We start from the raw sequence: 16,312 nt of genomic DNA on the forward strand, positions 1-16,312 counted from the left end.
TAGTTACCTTATTTGGGTGGGCAAAGCTAGGCCATATGCCCACACAGGCCACCACTAGCGGATGGGGCAACCTAATTTGTTTAGCAACCAACGCTGAAATATCAACCTGTCTTTATATCGACCCATCATAAGTTGGTAAATTTATTTATCGCTAAAAATAAACTGTGATGTAGTGATCATGTGCTCCGGATCATTATATCGTTGTGGATTTGGTGGGCCCTATGTTTCGATATGACTTTACAAATCTTAGTGTGTGTTTTTTTTTTGGTGGTGGCCTATTGCGAAGTTATCCATATCGGATGGCTGGGATAGCTAGGAGAGGTAAACGCGGCATGGGGCTCTTGGAGTAACAGTCCCAGCATAGTGGGTACCGTGAAAGTTTCGGATTAAATTCAGGTTTGGATAGATAAATTTGTGAATGACAAATGTTGAACTCATCTAGAATAACAATATTTATCATAAGTTTGTTATATATATCGTCATGCCGCAATACCATCTCGATCCATTTATTATTCCGTACTCAATTTTACTAGGACGGAGCGAGTACACATGATTGGATAGCTGATGAGTAGTTGTTTTTTTATTATCGCAGGAAATGGATGTTCATTTTTCTTCCAAACAAATAGCCCTATTTTTATTTTATTTTCTAGTGGGTTCATATATTGTTTTTGTACGTACGTGGTTATTGTATTGATCTGGTTGTCACGATCGAGCTGCAACTAGTAGGCAGTAGCCATGCAGGTCACAATCGTGACGTCGACCACAAAATGGAAAAAAGCCGGCCGGCCGGCCGGCTAGCACCAATTGTATTAAAAAGTTGAGTTTTGGAGGCATTTGATGGGAATAGTATTATGGAGGACAAGGGTTTGGCAGCATATGCTGTATAATATGTGACGTCCATGATACGGACGGCAAATAATGTAGGACTATACTTTATGCTAAATGCATTAATATACTTACTTATGCTAAAACCAGAATTCACCAAGAATTGCATCATTTTGAAAATGAAGGTACAAATTCAAACGTCGGCATATTTGACCATTGATTTCAACAAGTTAAGTTTATACAGATGCACGATGTGAGGTTTATGTTTTTTATATTCAATATAAGAAATAATTTGTAATTTATGTGTTATAAAACTATAAAGATTGTTTGCTTTTAAAAGGATCGATTATTGTCAAAGATAATATCGTGGAAACTGGGCCTGCCTGACGTACGTTTCCAGCTAGCTTGGTTTTCAAAGCTATCCTCTTTAAGTTGACGTACTCGTATGTATATGTATTTAATTTATGCGCCATGCATCGTGGTTCGGCTGTTTGTTTGATGACTCGATTACGTTATTTATTTACAGATAAAAGAAAAACAATAATTAAAAAAAAGGCAAGCAGCTAGCGGACGTTCTTGGTGTGAAATGGCGCCACCGTACGTACGTTGGCTTGCCGTCGGTTGGTGCTAGACGACAGTGCAGCACTTTCTGGGCACTGCAGCGGAATCTCTGGGTCCACTGCCCAGTGCCGCCTCCTATAAAACCCTACGGTCCGGTCCTGTCGTGTCGTCGGCAAGGCAGCAGGTAGCTAGCTAGTAGGAAAGCAATGCGGTGGTACGCGAACGCGAAGGAGGTTGGCGGCGGCGGCGGCGGCGCCGGCACGGTGGTGCTGGCCCACGGCTACGGCGCCAACCAGACGCTGTGGGACAAGCTCCTGCCGGCCCTCTCCCAGCACCACAGGGTCATCCTCTTCGACTGGGACTTCACCGGCGAACGGGAGGAGGCAGCGGAACGGTACACGTTCGGCAGGTTTGCCGACGACCTTATCGCGCTCATGGACGACAAGGGGGTGCGGGGCGCGGTGGTGGTGGGCCACTCCATGTCCGCCATGGTCGCCTGCATCGCATCGGCCAGGAGGCCCGACCTCTTCGCCCACCTCGTCCTCCTCTGCGCGTCTCCCAGGTGAGCTATCTATCTATCGCTCCTGCGCTGTGCTGCATGCCATGCCATCACTCGTCCCAACCTTGCTTTTGCCTATGGTTATGGCAAGTCAACGTCTGTCCACCTTAGCATACAGAGACAGGCGCATATACACATTCAGTTAATTGGTTGTGTCGTCATCAGGTACCTGGACTCGCCTTCCGAGGGGTACGTGGGTGGCTTCGACCGGGCGAGCATCGACGCCATGCTTGCCGCCATGGAGTCGGACTTGGGCGCCTGGGTGAGGGGCTTCGTGCCCAACGCCGCGGGCGCCGACCCGTCCGCCACTGCAGAGCTGGAGCAGAGCTTCCTGTCCATGCACCCGCGCGTGGCGCTGGAGGTGGCCCGGATGATCTTCCTATGCGACCAGCGCGGGGCCCTGGACGCCGTGGCCGCGCCGTGCACCGTCGTCCAGGTGTCGGACGACTTCGCGGCGGCCCCCGCCGTGGCGGAGTACATGAGGGGCAGGATGAAGCGGGCGGCGGAGGTGGAGGTGGTGGTCATCGACTCCGTCGGACACTTCCCGCAGCTCGTCGCGCCGCAGCAGCTGCTCGCCGTGCTGAAGCGCGTGCTACAGCGTGCTGCTGCAGCCAACGAGGAGCGCGCGGCGGCAGCGGAAGAAGAGGCCGATGGTGGCATCGATGTCACGGCCTAGGTAGATGCCTCTGTGCTTGTAAGTTAACGGATGTTACTTGAATGGGATACGCGCATCATTTCTCCCTCGATGCATGCAGTACAAGGCCTGCAAGCAAGAACACCCATACATAGTTCAGGAGGTCCTTTTATGGACACGTGGTGATGCACAAACCATGCACGCCTCATGACAACAATATGTGAAAAATATGTAACGTAATGTGAGCCTACCACTACAATCTCCACCACTATACACACACTAGTTCATCCATCTAGTAGCCAAAAAAATCATCAAGAACAAGAACAGCAGCAACACAGATCCCCCGGAGAAGTGAAAGGGATACTAGCTAGCTAGCTAGTATCTATGGCACAAGTTCTGCCTTCGTTCTCGACTCCACGGGCTTCCCGCAGTCTCCTGCCCACGCTGTGATGAATCACGTTGAGCTGCTGGGCTGCTCTGCTCCTGCCAACGCTGGTGCTGCTGCATCCGCCAGCTCCTGCTGCCAGCTGAGTCCACCACCATGTCGCCGCCCCCGCCCTCCAGTATGCGCAGAACCTTCCAGAGAGACAAGGCGTGCGTGAGCACCATATATATACATGATAGGCGGAGGAATGAATGACTTTATTATTATTATTATTATTACATGGGACATGCGCGGCCTGAGATGAGGGTCACGCCGTATGCACAGGTTTGCCGCGTGCACCATGCAGTAGACCTCGTTCTCGCAGAAGCGCCCTCCCAGGCGAGGGTCCAGCAGCTCGTCCATGGCGCACTCTTCCAGCAGAGGCCGAGCCTGTTACAGACGAAAACAAGATGAACGAGGACAGAAATATGAACCAACCAGTTGCTAGTTGGTTTCATTGCTAAAGAAAATCATTTCATAATAATAATTAAAAAAATGTAGGTACCCATTCGGTTAGGAATTGCTGGCCCTTGGGCCTGTTGATGTCCACAGCCTTCCGTCCAGTTACAAGTTCCACTAGTACAACCCCGAACGAGTAGACATCTGCCTTCTCCGTTATTTGCCCACTCTGAGCATACTCGGGCGCCAGATAGCTGCGCATATATACATAAGAAAAACACAGGCTCGGATTTGCAAACTCATACGGTCATACCGGACCAAGCTAGCTAGCGCTGCAAACTTACCCGAATGTGCCAATGACTCTTGTCTCAACACCCATGTCGCCATCAGGTTGCCACCTAGCCAAGCCGAAATCTCCAACCTGTCACAGCATCAAAAATGTAAACTTCACCATCTCCTCATATACTCGGATGAGACTGTCAAAATATGGGACACCATCTCCTCATATACTCGGATGAAACTTCACCAATGGGAATAGAATGATTCACAATTAGATATATTCACACTATCACAAGTATTAAAAGTGATTTAGTTATTTTGCATACCAGTGGTTCGAAATCGTGTGTGACAAGGATGTTGTTCGGTCTCATGTCACGGTGTATTATACAGCCCACCCTACACTCTTCGTGGAGGTAGCGCAGGCCTCTGGCGGCTCCTACTGCAATCTTGTGTCTGGCAGCCCACTCCAGCGTTTCTTTGTTACGGTCTAGAGAGGGAAACATTTGAGGAGCAATGCTAGCTAGTTCTAGTCATCAATCAGAAAGACAATCTTATCTTACCATAAAGGTGTGTGTCCAGCGATCCATTGCAGATGTACTCGTACACAAGCAACCGCCTCTTATTCTCGACGCAGAAGCCAATCAGCATGACGACATTGCGGTGCTGCGCGCAGCTCAGGACCTCCACCTCGGAGCAGAACTCCACGTCGCCCTGTGAGCTAGCGAGCCTGTGCTGCTTCACGGCGACGGCCCGGCCGTCTGGAAGGACGCCTCTGTGGACGGACCCGAACCCGCCTTCGGCCAAGAAGTTGGCGCGGGAGAAGCCGCCGGTCGCGACCTCCAGCTCCGCGTAGCTGAACCACCGCGGCGGCTTCCCGAACACGGGGGCCTTGTGCTGGCAGATGGAGCACAAAGGCGGAGGCCCCGGCGGCGCGCTCCTGTCCAACGCGACGGCGTCCCTCACGTTCCCTCTGAAGTTCAGGTCGGACCTGCTCCGGATCGCGCTGATCTCAGTCAGGAGGTCCAGCTTGGCGATCTTCTCGAGCAGAGAGTCTGCGGTGGGCGTCCTCCTGGGCCTGGGCCGGTTTCCGACTAGCCTATCTGCAGGCGTCTGTAATAAAATGGTAGCCATCCATGGCTCCAGCGACGAAGCCTCACTCTCAGAGTCGGCGTCCGAGCGCTGGACGCTGTCCTTGGCCGCCGCTGTCGTTGTCGTCGTCGTCGTCCCTTTATTCGTCGAAAAGCTGTTCGTGTCCGAATCGGAGCTCGAGACGCAGGACGCTCCGACGTCGGTGGTACTAGTGTCGAAGGGCGCTTCTTCTGACTCTGGGCTGCTGCTAGGTGTCGCTGACGATGGCACTCGGCTCGGACTCGGACTCGTGCTCGGCTCAGGTGGCGGTGGCGATGGCGCCGGAGGAGGAGGTGGTCTGGACGACTCTTCCCTCTCATGCGAATGCGATCCCACCAGGTTCAGCCGAAGAACTTTGGGTTGGGAGCGCTTCATAGCCACGATGTTGCACTGCAGCTCCTCCATGCAGCGCTTCTCCTCGTGCTTCAGCTCCCTGATGAACAAATATTATTATTATAAGACGAATTTGCAGCAGTTGAACCAAGAGGAGAGACTGATAAAATGTGTGGTTCCATTACTTGTCCAGCACAACCCAGGCTGCTTGCACCCGCTTGGATTCCTTGGCCACGGCGCCGGGAGGTGACCCGGACAGGATCTTAACCTTCACGTCTATCTAAACACACACAAACGTACGGTGACCAGAGTGAGGAAATCCAGGCGGTGGGGAAAACAATCCACAGGAAACCGACCTTGTTGTTGGGATCATACACATCGCGAAGCTTCCGCACCATCTGAGAGCACAGCTCAGCCACATCCGACCTCTGATTCAGCACTGCCTTGTGTCCACTTGCGCAGCTCCCCGCGAAGAACGGGAAGCCCCAGAACTTCCTGCCTAATAATAATAATAATAATAATAATAATAATGGGGAGAGTTCGTTTTGTTCAATTTTTTTTAAAAAAATAAATAAATAAATAAAAGGACAATGAAAGAACACCGGAAAGGACAGAGCATTTGAAAGTTTTGTTGGAAAATAACAGAATCTAAGATTAATTTGATAATGCGGCATAAAACAAAAAACTCAGATGTACTGACAGATAATATCCACGACATTAGAACAGAACTAACTCAACAAGATTAACGCATAAAAGAAGAATCGACAACGGATCTAACCATAAAACCGTCATCGCAATAAACTAAAACCGCAGATTTACTCATAGTGATTTCCACGGGTGTTGAAAAAGAACCCGAGCGGACGTGCGAGAAGCACTTCCCAGAAACCTGATTTGCCGGCACCCGTGCAGCGGTGCAGGTCGTCAAAACGTCGGCGGCGGTTCGCAGACACCGCTCTCCCTTGATCTGCTGCACGGCAGATGAAGGGACGGCAGGACAGATAAGCGACGACGCAGAGAATTGAGATGAAGAGGACGAGTCGGTTGCTATTCGCTCGTGTCCTCGACTGAAGGACGTCTGCCCTTTATAGACGGGCCGCCACAACCCCTTGATTCGACCTACTAAATTACAGAAACTACCCCCTGAAATATCTCTACATGCAACCGCCCGGAGATTTCGCACGTAACGTGCGTACTCATTACTCCTGGTTGACGTGATAGTCTAGGTGTGATATTTGATAACCAAATAAATAAAAGACAAAAATTAAACTGTCGTTTAGAACTCGTCACGACGCGATCGCGTATCGTCGCAAGTCACAAGTCACGCGATAAATAACGCGAAACACGAGCGAGCGTGGCAGCCTCAATAGTCCTTTATTTGTCTAATGTAAAGAGTAGGACACAATCACACATATAATCTGGTTCTCTCCTATCTAGATGGGCGATATGAAACTAAAAGTCCCTTGTCATCTCTCCACACCAGCTTGACTTTTTTATTGAATTGGGTCACACGCTAGTGGACCGATTCCAACAAGTTTAACAATTATTTATATGCAAAACATATAGAAGTGATTATTATGTGTATACACATCCAGACCATAACAATACTGGCAGACAGACAGCTTAATGGCACTGTGTAATTGTACTGCAGCGGTTCAAGGACGGGGGCTCTAGTGGTAGGTACAGAGCAATTGTTGTGCTGCACCTGCAGTAGGAATGGAATGGAATGGAATGGAAAGCTGAAGAAGAGGGTACCTGAGCTCGGCGGCGGGATGAGCACGAGCAGCAGGATGCTGTCGCCGTGCTGGACGACGTGCGTCAGCGCCCAGACGGCGGCCGTCTTGGAGATCTCCCTGGCGGCGGCGCGAAGGGCCACCACAACGACCGCACCAGCTCCCGCTCCCCTGGGGACCTGGTCCGGCGTCTGCAGGCCGGAACCAGCGCCGGCGTCCGTCATCTCACTCGTAAACCTCGGTCCAGGCAGACGGTTCACCCCGCACCCACCGGCTGCTCTTGGCTTATCCTCTCTGTGTGTCGACTGGACTTGGATGCCCGGCAGCCGCTGGTGGAGCGGAGAGGAGAGCGCAGTGCAGTTCAGGAGCGGTGGTGGCCTGGCCTCCTTGGCGGCGCTAGGACTCACATACAGGAGACAGGACGCGAAGTGGTGAAAACCAAGCAAAAACTTGAAAATGAGGAGGAGGGAGGCGACGGGTCGCGAACTCGGGATGGAGGCGGAGCGCCCCCGGTGGAGACTGTTTAAGGACATGTTTGGTTTTAATTAGTCTTAAGACTAAACTTTAGTCCTAGGACTAAATTTTAGTCCCTACTTGTTTGGTTCTAAGGACTAAATAGATTCTAAAGTCATTAAATATATTGTCCACAAGACCCAAATGTCCTTGGAATACACTCATGTGTGCTTTTAGTCTCTTTTAGCACCTATGTGAAAGACTAAAGACTAAATCATTTTAGTCCATATTTTAGTCCTAGTGTTTGGCAAAAAAAGGACTAAATAAGACTAAAAACTAGAGACTAATCTTTAGTCCCTCTAACCAAACACCCCCTAAGGTGTCTCCAGTAACGACCTCTAAATTTCATACTATAAAGAAATATTTTATGTCTTATACAGACGACCTCTAAATTTCATACTATAAAGAAATATTTTATGTCTTATACAGTTTACTCTAACGGAGCGTTTGGATCCCTTCATTTTAGAGGAATTGAAATTCACTCAATAAAATAACTTATTTAGTTTGGAATTTGATATTCCACCACTTTCCAAAGTTCAGATATTAGTCTATCTCAAATTTATGGGATAGGGGATAGAAAATGATTTTATACAGTAGTAGAATTTGTTTCTACTCTGTAACTTTACGTGACACTTTTCGTCTCACTCCTCTACAGTAAAAATATAGCACATAAATATCTCTGATATCTTGCTAATAATAGTATACAAATATATTTTGTATAAAACTGAATTAGCTTAATTGATATATGTCTAAATTACTATTATTAGAATGGAATTCAATTCCATTGATCCAAACGGGGCGTAAAAGATTTCTCCTTCTATATCTTCTTCATCTCCAGCAACGTTTTTTAAATTCGGTCCTCTAAATCTACAGTGATAACAGAATTTATACACTATATTGATTGTTTTATAATATTCATTTAAATACAATTTAAACTAGGTACGTAACGCAAAAATGAAGTAAACTTTTTTTAAAATTTGATGTTTTTTTATGATAGCATGTGTTCATGATAAAAAAAATGTATGAGTACCTAAAATGCAAAATATTATTTATATTAAAATTATTAAATAAATTTTACAACTACACTTTAACGTGGTGGAGATTTTTTTTCGTTCATGTAAACGTGAATCAGCTGTTTCTGTTGTACACCAGAGACACGTGCCCCACAACGAGCGGTGGGAAGGTTCTAGCTGGCACGAGAGAATAGGCCGAAAAGCTTTAGCGAACGGACAAAAGTGTGCCAGGTTTAGCACACGAGAAGTACAACCACTATTTTACCGAACCTTTTACAAGATGTTGCTTGAGCCCTTGTGAACAACACGAAACACTATATTTAGCGTACCGAACACTAGCGTTTGCTGTTGGAGACAGCCTAAGTGGTAGTGAGAAAGGGTGCTTTAGGATTGATTTGGTGGACATAGATCACGAGAGGATCCATGGAAAGGAATCCGCTTACTATCTAATTTTGAATAGCAAGGGGATTACTCCTTCATAGATATCAATGGATCCCTATCCACCAAATCAGCCATTATGGGATGGGGATGGCCCCTGCCTACCTATTTCTGCTTATGGGATTACTCGCAACCGCTCGCTCCAAAATGGAACGGCCTCCCCTCCCCTTTCGGAAGCAAAGCAACGGATCCTCCCGCTTTGTTCTGTCTGTGTAGTAGCAGCAGAAGAAGAAGAAGACGACGACGGAATGGAAACGGAGGAGACCTAACTGCCACCTCGCAGATCGAAGGAGCCCCCGGCCGCAGCTGCCTTTGGTAGTTGGCCGCGCGACCACCTCCAGCCGACACGACCGCCCACAGCCTTGGTTGTTGGCAGCGTAAACGAAGGAATGTCGCCCAACCGGCTTAGGCTTGACACTGCATTTGGAATTAGAGATTCTGAATTGGGTGCCCAGGACCGAGATGGGATGAACAAGTGGCGGAAACGAAGCGCCATGAAAGACAAGTCGAGCGGTGCGGTTCGGTGGTGACGTCGACCTCACCTTCGATGTGGGTCCCTCCCCTCAGTCCCCCTCTTCTTTATTTCCTTGTTTCATTTTGATTGAAATTGAGGTCACCACCTTGCCGTTCTGTTGTTGCTATTAGGGCTTCAACGGTTCCCAACACTAAATTTTACTTTTTCACCGTCCCTCATCCCCTAAAGTATAGCTCCTATAACGATTTCCTCTACATCTATCATCTATACATAATACTCCCTCCGTCTCAAAAAGTTTGTCGTTTGACTTTTTTTAGACCATGTTTGAGCGTTTTGTCTTATTCAAAATATTTGTGAAAATATAGAAAGTTTTAGTTTATAGTTAAAGTAAATGGTATGACAAACTAAATTAAATGAAAATAAATAATAATTATGATTTTTTAATAAAAGGAACGACATTTTTTTATGGGGAGAGAGGTAGTACACCATATTACTAGCATGTACTGGCGCTTACTTGCATGCGTCGCGCAGCTGTCTTTTTCTGTGCCGAGGCAGCCTTGCATGCGTTTTCTTCGACCTCGTGGGGCTTACCCCCCTTTTCCCCCTTCGATGCTTGCTTTTAATCAAATCAAATCATGGCGCTTTACTCTCTTCTCTTGTATTCTCTTCCATGTGTGCAATTCGAAATCACATCCCGCCCATTATAAATTTCTCTTGTATTATCTTCCATGCGTTTTTTTCCCATTACAAATCACATCCCTGCAACTGCAATGCTCATCGTCGAGTCCATCTGGGTCTCCGCAGCAGCTGCTACTCCACGAGGTTCAAGAGTAGGTCTCCCATAGACAGCCTATCAACGCTATGCCTAGAGATGGCAACGGGTACAAACCCGCCGGGTTTTGCTATCCCAAACTCGTACCCGTGAAAAATATTTACACCCATTAAAAAACTCATACCCATGACGGGTTTGAAATTTTGCCCAAACCCGTACCCATCGGGTTTGCGGGTACCCACGGGTTACCCGCGGGTTTTTATCTCCAATATGCTTATTCTTTTTATAATCAATAAGTATCGTAATGATTAATGAGATCGTGGTCCAAAATTTATGTAATGAACGAGTTCATGATTTGGTATAAAAAATATTTGTAGAGAGAATTAAATACAAATAATTAGTTGTATAATCAAGTTACCTTGCACTAAGTTATACATCCACCACATATATAACACTAGTAATAACTATAATAGCAAGCAAGCAACACTATCACCAACTACTTATACATTCACTATTTGATAAAAATTAGGAAGTAAATAAGTAGATAACAAGTTTGTTGTTCGTTTATAAAATAAAATGACAATGTGCACTAAGTTTGGTCGGGTTTAAAAAAACCCACGGGTTCACGGGTTTGGGTACTATAGGAACAAACCCGTACCCATAAACCCGTCGGGTATACATTTATACCCATTAATAAACCCATGGGTATGAAAATTGACCCAAACCCGTACCCTAATGGGGTAAAAACCCATCGGGTTTCGGGTTTCGGGTACCCATTGCCATCTCTAGCTATGCCTATCAACGCTATGTACGTCCAGCGATGAGCGCCAGGGGCGAACAGGTGGGCCACGATACACCCTAAATCGTCCACCAAGACTCTCCTCAACCTCGACCTACCGTTTCTTCAATCTTCAGCTGTGCAACGCGCGTCCGATGCCCTTGTGGCTGTGCCCCTTGTCGCGTAGCGCTTACAGAGCTCACCCTAGCGCCTGCCATCACACACCGTCGCCTGAACGCCTCATGGTTAGCTGGGCAGCGCTTTCCTCTGGCCCTCCACTCAACAGCGATTCAGCCTCTGGTATCCCTAATTTCTAAGATTTGTATTGTGTTTTGTAAATCCTATGCTAGTGTTAAGGGAGGGTTATGTCTATTTTATAATGTTTAAAATTTTATTGTGACACACCCTATACTGAAAACCTAGATCCGCCACTGCACAGCGCTCGGCAAATTTTCCTAACCACTCGGCAGTTATCTGGCCTCTGAGATGAGCAACATTATATTTGCTAGTCGCCGACCACACCACCATCCGCTCCACTTTCCTTCCCGATTCCCCATCTCTCCTCCCTTTCTCTTCTAATCCAATCCAATCCAATCCAATCCCCAGATCTACCATCTACAGCTTAAAGACTTGAATTACCTGATAATGATGAACCAAGTTGAAGACTACAAAGCGTAGAAATAGGTGACGGACTGACCGATCACCTGCCAAGTCTCAAGACTCATCGTGCATGGTCAGTCGTAGCCAGTCAAAAGGACGTTGATTTCTTTTACTGAAAAGCCCCTTGTAATTTCATTATTTCCATCAAATTTGTGTGGTGCTGTGACGAACTTTATCATGGGTCTGTTGAGTTTTTTTTATGAGATTTCTGAATAATCTACCTGTCTGGTTACCACGAGAATTGCGTGCAAAATAAGATAAAGATGACAGTAGGGTTTTGGAAAAGCGAAATCGATTTTCTACTATCACGATGACTCTATAGATTTTGTATTCACATTTAAGAGATTTTCATACACGTGGCTAGAAGCGCTGCTATAATCTGGCTAGAATACGGAACAAACACTTGATTAAGTAGGCAACTAGGACTTGCAGTCGTTAATGCCAGGGAAAACTGGGATATCGTGAATGCGTGGAAAATTACGATAACGATGGCAAATACTGTTTTGAACCCTAAATTTACAAAAGTGAGAGTAATGTAGATTCAATTTATTTATTTTTTGAAGTAAATGTTACTGTAGGGGGGTCCTACAGTATTTTATTGCTTATTGCTTTTAAGGAAACCAGAGCAATTTATGAGCGGATCATATATATAATCATACAAAATACTATTTTATTTTGTTTGCACTATTTTATTCTATCTTGTACGGCAAACTATATTGTTTGCAGAATAAAGTTTAAAATAAAGAACATAATGAGTAATGCTAAAGGAGATAGCATGGGAGTGTGTCACACCCGGATTTAAGGGGTAAAGCCGAGTGCGTCTCATATGTGCGCCAAAGAAGAACGACACATATAATGACCAAGTGTATAGAGATAAATGTCACAAATATTATTACATAGCGGAAGTATCTTATAAAAATAAATGATAACAATAAAACGAACTAATAATTATTCCTTGGCGCCATCAAGCTGACTTAGAGACGCCACCTAGATAAGTTCATACTCCTCGTTGTAGACCTCCTCCTGGGCTAACTGCTCTTCACCTATGGGGGATTTATATATCGCAAGGGTGAGATCACACAAGATCATAGCTCAACAAGTTGTGGAGAATAATGTGCATGAACTCACCAAAGGTGGGAGCTCATGTGTAGTGTAAGGCTGATCAACAAATAAGGGTTAAAGTTGAGCATTGCTTTTAATAAGTTGGTCAAATTTTATTAGCACTTACTAAATGTAAGTATATACCAAACCAAAGTAATAATCTATCAAAATTAATAATAAAACAACAATGCGACGCAAATGACAAATTGAGTTTAATTTTTCATAAGTTAATCATTCAAGAATCCTGAGCTGCTCATGACCGCGAGCATGACTAGTATACCAGTTTTACACTCTGCAGAGGTTGTACCCTTTACCCACAAGTCATGTTACCCATCTGCCACGGGGTTATACGGGCCCCATACACCTCTACGAAGGAAGTGAGACAGGGTAACGCTACGAGGCCTTTACAAAAGTTCCATTAGCTTTAGAAAACCCGCTACAGTCTAGGGAGCGCAATGTAGGAATCCCCCGTCTGAAAAGCCATCGCAGCAAAATCAACCCGATAACCTCCCTACACCGACAACTCCCCTACTGCCCTTGCCCCTTTCGGGTAAGGTAGACCTCCACTAGCTTTCCTAATTAGTCGGCCAAGGGCGTCCCATTCCACCCTTGTGGTGGCACGTTTATCTCAAGTTAAGCTTCATGTTCTAATTAACACAATAGTCTTATCAAGAACATAATAGAACAACAATAATAAAGTATGACCATGAGTAATAATTACCTTAATACTCAAACCACATATAGCAATAGTAGAGATTACCCAAAAGTTCAGGGGTAAATAAGGTGTAAAGATGACCAAACTAGGATGACCTATTGGGTCCCATCAAAATTAATTCTAAGCATGCAAAAATTATTATAGAGAACATTATTGGATAAATAAAAGTGGTGAAGGGCACAACTTGCCTTCAACGAGCTCCTGCTCAGTATTTTTCACATGTTGGGTATCGAGGTCCTCGGTCACTTGCTCGTCTACTCGAAGCAATACAAACAAACATAGTACAGGAGAAATTAACATCACACCAAACATGAGAACATACTACATAATAATATTCTACGCATCGTAACGAGATCGTAGGTTCGAGAATCATTAAATTCTGAGTTATGGTTAAAGAGTTATGATTTTCCAAAATTTCAAGTGTTTGATATGGAATAAACTAAGTGGACAATTCTAATCTATATTTCATGATAAAACAGAGTTACCAGGTGATAAACAATATTAATACAAAATTAATTCAACTGGAACGGAATAAAAAGGAATTAAAATGTGTTACTTATGAATTAAAAAATTTGTGGAATTAACTTTACACTAGAAATCATTTTTAGAATTAATTTTATTAATACACCAATTCAGTGGACCGCGGGTACTATTTTAAAGAAGTTCAGGATCAATTTCATAAAATTCTGGGCCTAATTGAAAGGTTCTGCGTATAAGGGTGGACTGCGAACACTAGGGGCTCTTATGCAAAATCTACGACCCGATGTGGTATCCTTTTATTCTGACCGATGGATCAGAGATAAGCGTCCCAGATAAGATCTCCCGGTTACTGAACCAGTACCCGCTCTTGACCCTCGGATCCGAAACCAGTGCTCGAGATCCGACCACGCCAGAGCCCAATTATAGCCCTCAGATGTAAAGTGTTGAAAGGACACGCCCCCTGTTTACTCTCCGTCGTTAGATCGGTAATAAAGGGTTCAGATTAAACCTTTACGATCAACGTTCAGCCACACGATCCCGGACACATGGCTCAATCTAATTTAGCGAAAAGGGTATGCGCCTATCTAATATGGACTGTCTGTGGTCAGATCGACGACCCCGGACCTGGTTTTCCCCCTTCCCTCGAGCTCGGCACAGCGACGACATTGCGGCTGCGCCTCACCGGAGGCGGTCATCCGGCGGCCCGAGCCCTAGAACTATGGTCTGTCTAGCGCAGCGCGAACGGGGAAACAAGGCGAGCTGAGCTGGGTATCCCGTACCGTGGATCGCCGCTTGGTTGATGATGGCCACGACAACACGCAGTTTCGGCGGAAATCACTTCTCCGGTGAGAAATTCCGCAGGCACAACGGACCCCTTATCCCCACCGATGTCGCGGATACTTCCGACGCACCCTGGTGAAGCTCCCCCACGCTTCGCAACCGGCCGGAGTGGCGGTAGGGCACGGTCTGAAGCTGGGCACGCGGTGACACAGCGCCGAGCGACGATGGAGTTAGCCACGTTCATTATATCCAGTGCTTCTGTCATGACCGGATCGGCTAGGGGGTTGTATGGCTCGGGCAGCGGTGACAATTCAGCTGTAGTAAGCAAACTGTTAGTTCGAAGCCAGAAAATAGGAGCCGAAGCTAAAATTCAAAAACAATACCTATGCGCCTTTCGCGTTCAGCAACTTCTTCGGCTCGCCTAGCTTATTTTCGGGCTTCATGGGTTTCCTTTTCATTTTTCTTTATAATTTCGTTGGCCAATTCCCGGCTACCGTTCACCCATACATCAGAATAAAATTTTCCGCCCACTAAAGTAGCTTCAGTCGAAGGGTCTTTTGTGTCGTCTGTGGAGAAGGCGGCCTCAGTCTGGGCAACATTTGTAATGTGGTCGCAACCAGCCTTCTCCAGAATTGTCGCAATACCTCGAGCACCAGAAAAAGCACAAATATCCCCGCGATGGTTCAAGATTTCTTCAAAAGCTTTGGCTTCCCCGCTTATCCAATCAATAACGCCCTCGGGGTCGCCTCGAATGAAGTTTTCTTCGGGAGAATAGGCACCTACTTTTGCAAAGCTGCTTTTCATTTTTTCCCCGCAATCCAAGGACTTCTCCAAGCACCTTTCCTTGGATTCGCGAAGCTCCTCAACATTTTTCTCTAACCTAGTTTTTGACCATTCACTAATTTCTTGACTAGCTTTTGCAAGTGCAAAATTCTCATTAGCTTCGGTGAGCCTTTTCTGAAGGTCTTTAACCTCGGCTTTATGAGCTTCGGCTTGAGCATTGGATTTCGCTTCATCTTCCTTCACTTTACTCACCAATGAAAGTAGAATTCTGTCCTTCTCCAAGGCTTCATTTCTCAGCTTGATGACTTCTGATCGAAGGTTGCCGAGAGCTATCGTGAAGCTTTCATCCTCTGCATTCTTTTGCGCCCTCAGGGCGTTGCTGAGAATTAAGCCCTGCACAAAAGAAGAATAAAACGTTAGCACAAGAATAAAAGACTTTATTTCCAGGTTCATAGACTTTAAGTTCACAACTTCTGTACCTTCAGACTGTTCTATGCAAGGTTGTCCGCAAGATCATCCTTCGACGTGGCAGAGAGGCCAGCTTATAGCTTCGGAAATCCCAAACTTTTGGCCATATGTGGCAGACGGATATCTCTTTGTTGTCCGGGAGGCAGTAAAGGAAATCATCTTCGTCTGTGCCATTGAACACTACGGCCCCCTTCGGGTATTTCAGTTCTCGGGCGTAGTGTTTGGCCTCCATAACCTCTTCTTCAGATAACCTTTTTCCCGAAGTGTCGGGGACCATAATTAGGGGTACCCTCAAGACTCCTAATCTCAGCTGGTAACCCCCATCAGCACAAAAGCTGCAAAGGCCTGATGGGTGCGATTAAGTCAAGGATCGGTCCACTCAAGGGACATGATCTAGCCTCGCCCGAGCCCAGCCTCGAGCAAGGGCAGCCGACCCCGGAGGATTCACGTCTCGCCCGAGGACC

General features: G+C 46.2%; 2 protein-coding genes across 2 annotated transcripts; one reads left to right on the forward strand and one right to left on the reverse strand.

Moving 5' to 3' along the window:
• Positions 1–1,550: 1,550 nt before the first annotated feature.
• On the forward strand, positions 1,551–2,687 carry LOC103630801 (strigolactone esterase D14). Its single transcript, XM_008651867.3, has 2 exons — positions 1,551–1,948; positions 2,111–2,687. The coding sequence occupies exons 1-2, from the start codon at positions 1,593–1,595 to the stop codon at positions 2,619–2,621; spliced, it is 867 nt and encodes a 288-aa protein (XP_008650089.1). The 5' UTR covers positions 1,551–1,592; the 3' UTR covers positions 2,622–2,687.
• LOC103630802 (inactive protein kinase SELMODRAFT_444075) lies at positions 2,664–7,394 on the reverse strand. Its single transcript, XM_008651868.4, has 9 exons — positions 6,895–7,394; positions 5,499–5,641; positions 5,328–5,422; positions 4,242–5,242; positions 4,008–4,168; positions 3,747–3,823; positions 3,509–3,656; positions 3,244–3,393; positions 2,664–3,155 (listed from the first exon to the last, which is right to left on the reverse strand). Exons 1-9 carry the CDS (start codon positions 7,094–7,096, stop codon positions 2,955–2,957), a joined length of 2,178 nt encoding a protein of 725 aa, XP_008650090.1. The 5' UTR covers positions 7,097–7,394; the 3' UTR covers positions 2,664–2,954.
• Between the last annotated feature and the right edge of the window lie 8,918 nt (positions 7,395–16,312).

This window comes from Zea mays, chromosome 6 (genome assembly GCF_902167145.1).
Source record: "Zea mays cultivar B73 chromosome 6, Zm-B73-REFERENCE-NAM-5.0, whole genome shotgun sequence".
Classification (NCBI taxonomy): Eukaryota; Viridiplantae; Streptophyta; class Magnoliopsida; order Poales; family Poaceae; genus Zea; species Zea mays.

Excerpts from the sequence above, each read along its gene's own strand:
- LOC103630801 (XM_008651867.3), top strand. The coding sequence starts at position 1,593 with ATGCGGTGGTACGCGAACGCGAAGGAGGTTGGCGGCGGCGGCGGCGGC. Across the intron at positions 1,949-2,110 it reads CTCCTCTGCGCGTCTCCCAG|GTACCTGGACTCGCCTTCCG; the intron begins GTGAGCTATCTA and ends TGTCGTCATCAG.
- LOC103630802 (XM_008651868.4), bottom strand. The coding sequence starts at position 7,096 with ATGACGGACGCCGGCGCTGGTTCCGGCCTGCAGACGCCGGACCAGGTC. Across the intron at positions 3,657-3,746 it reads AGAGTCATTGGCACATTCGG|CTATCTGGCGCCCGAGTATG; the intron begins GTAAGTTTGCAG and ends ATATATGCGCAG. Across the intron at positions 3,156-3,243 it reads TCAGGCCGCGCATGTCCCAT|GTTCTGCGCATACTGGAGGG; the intron begins GTAATAATAATA and ends TCTCTCTGGAAG.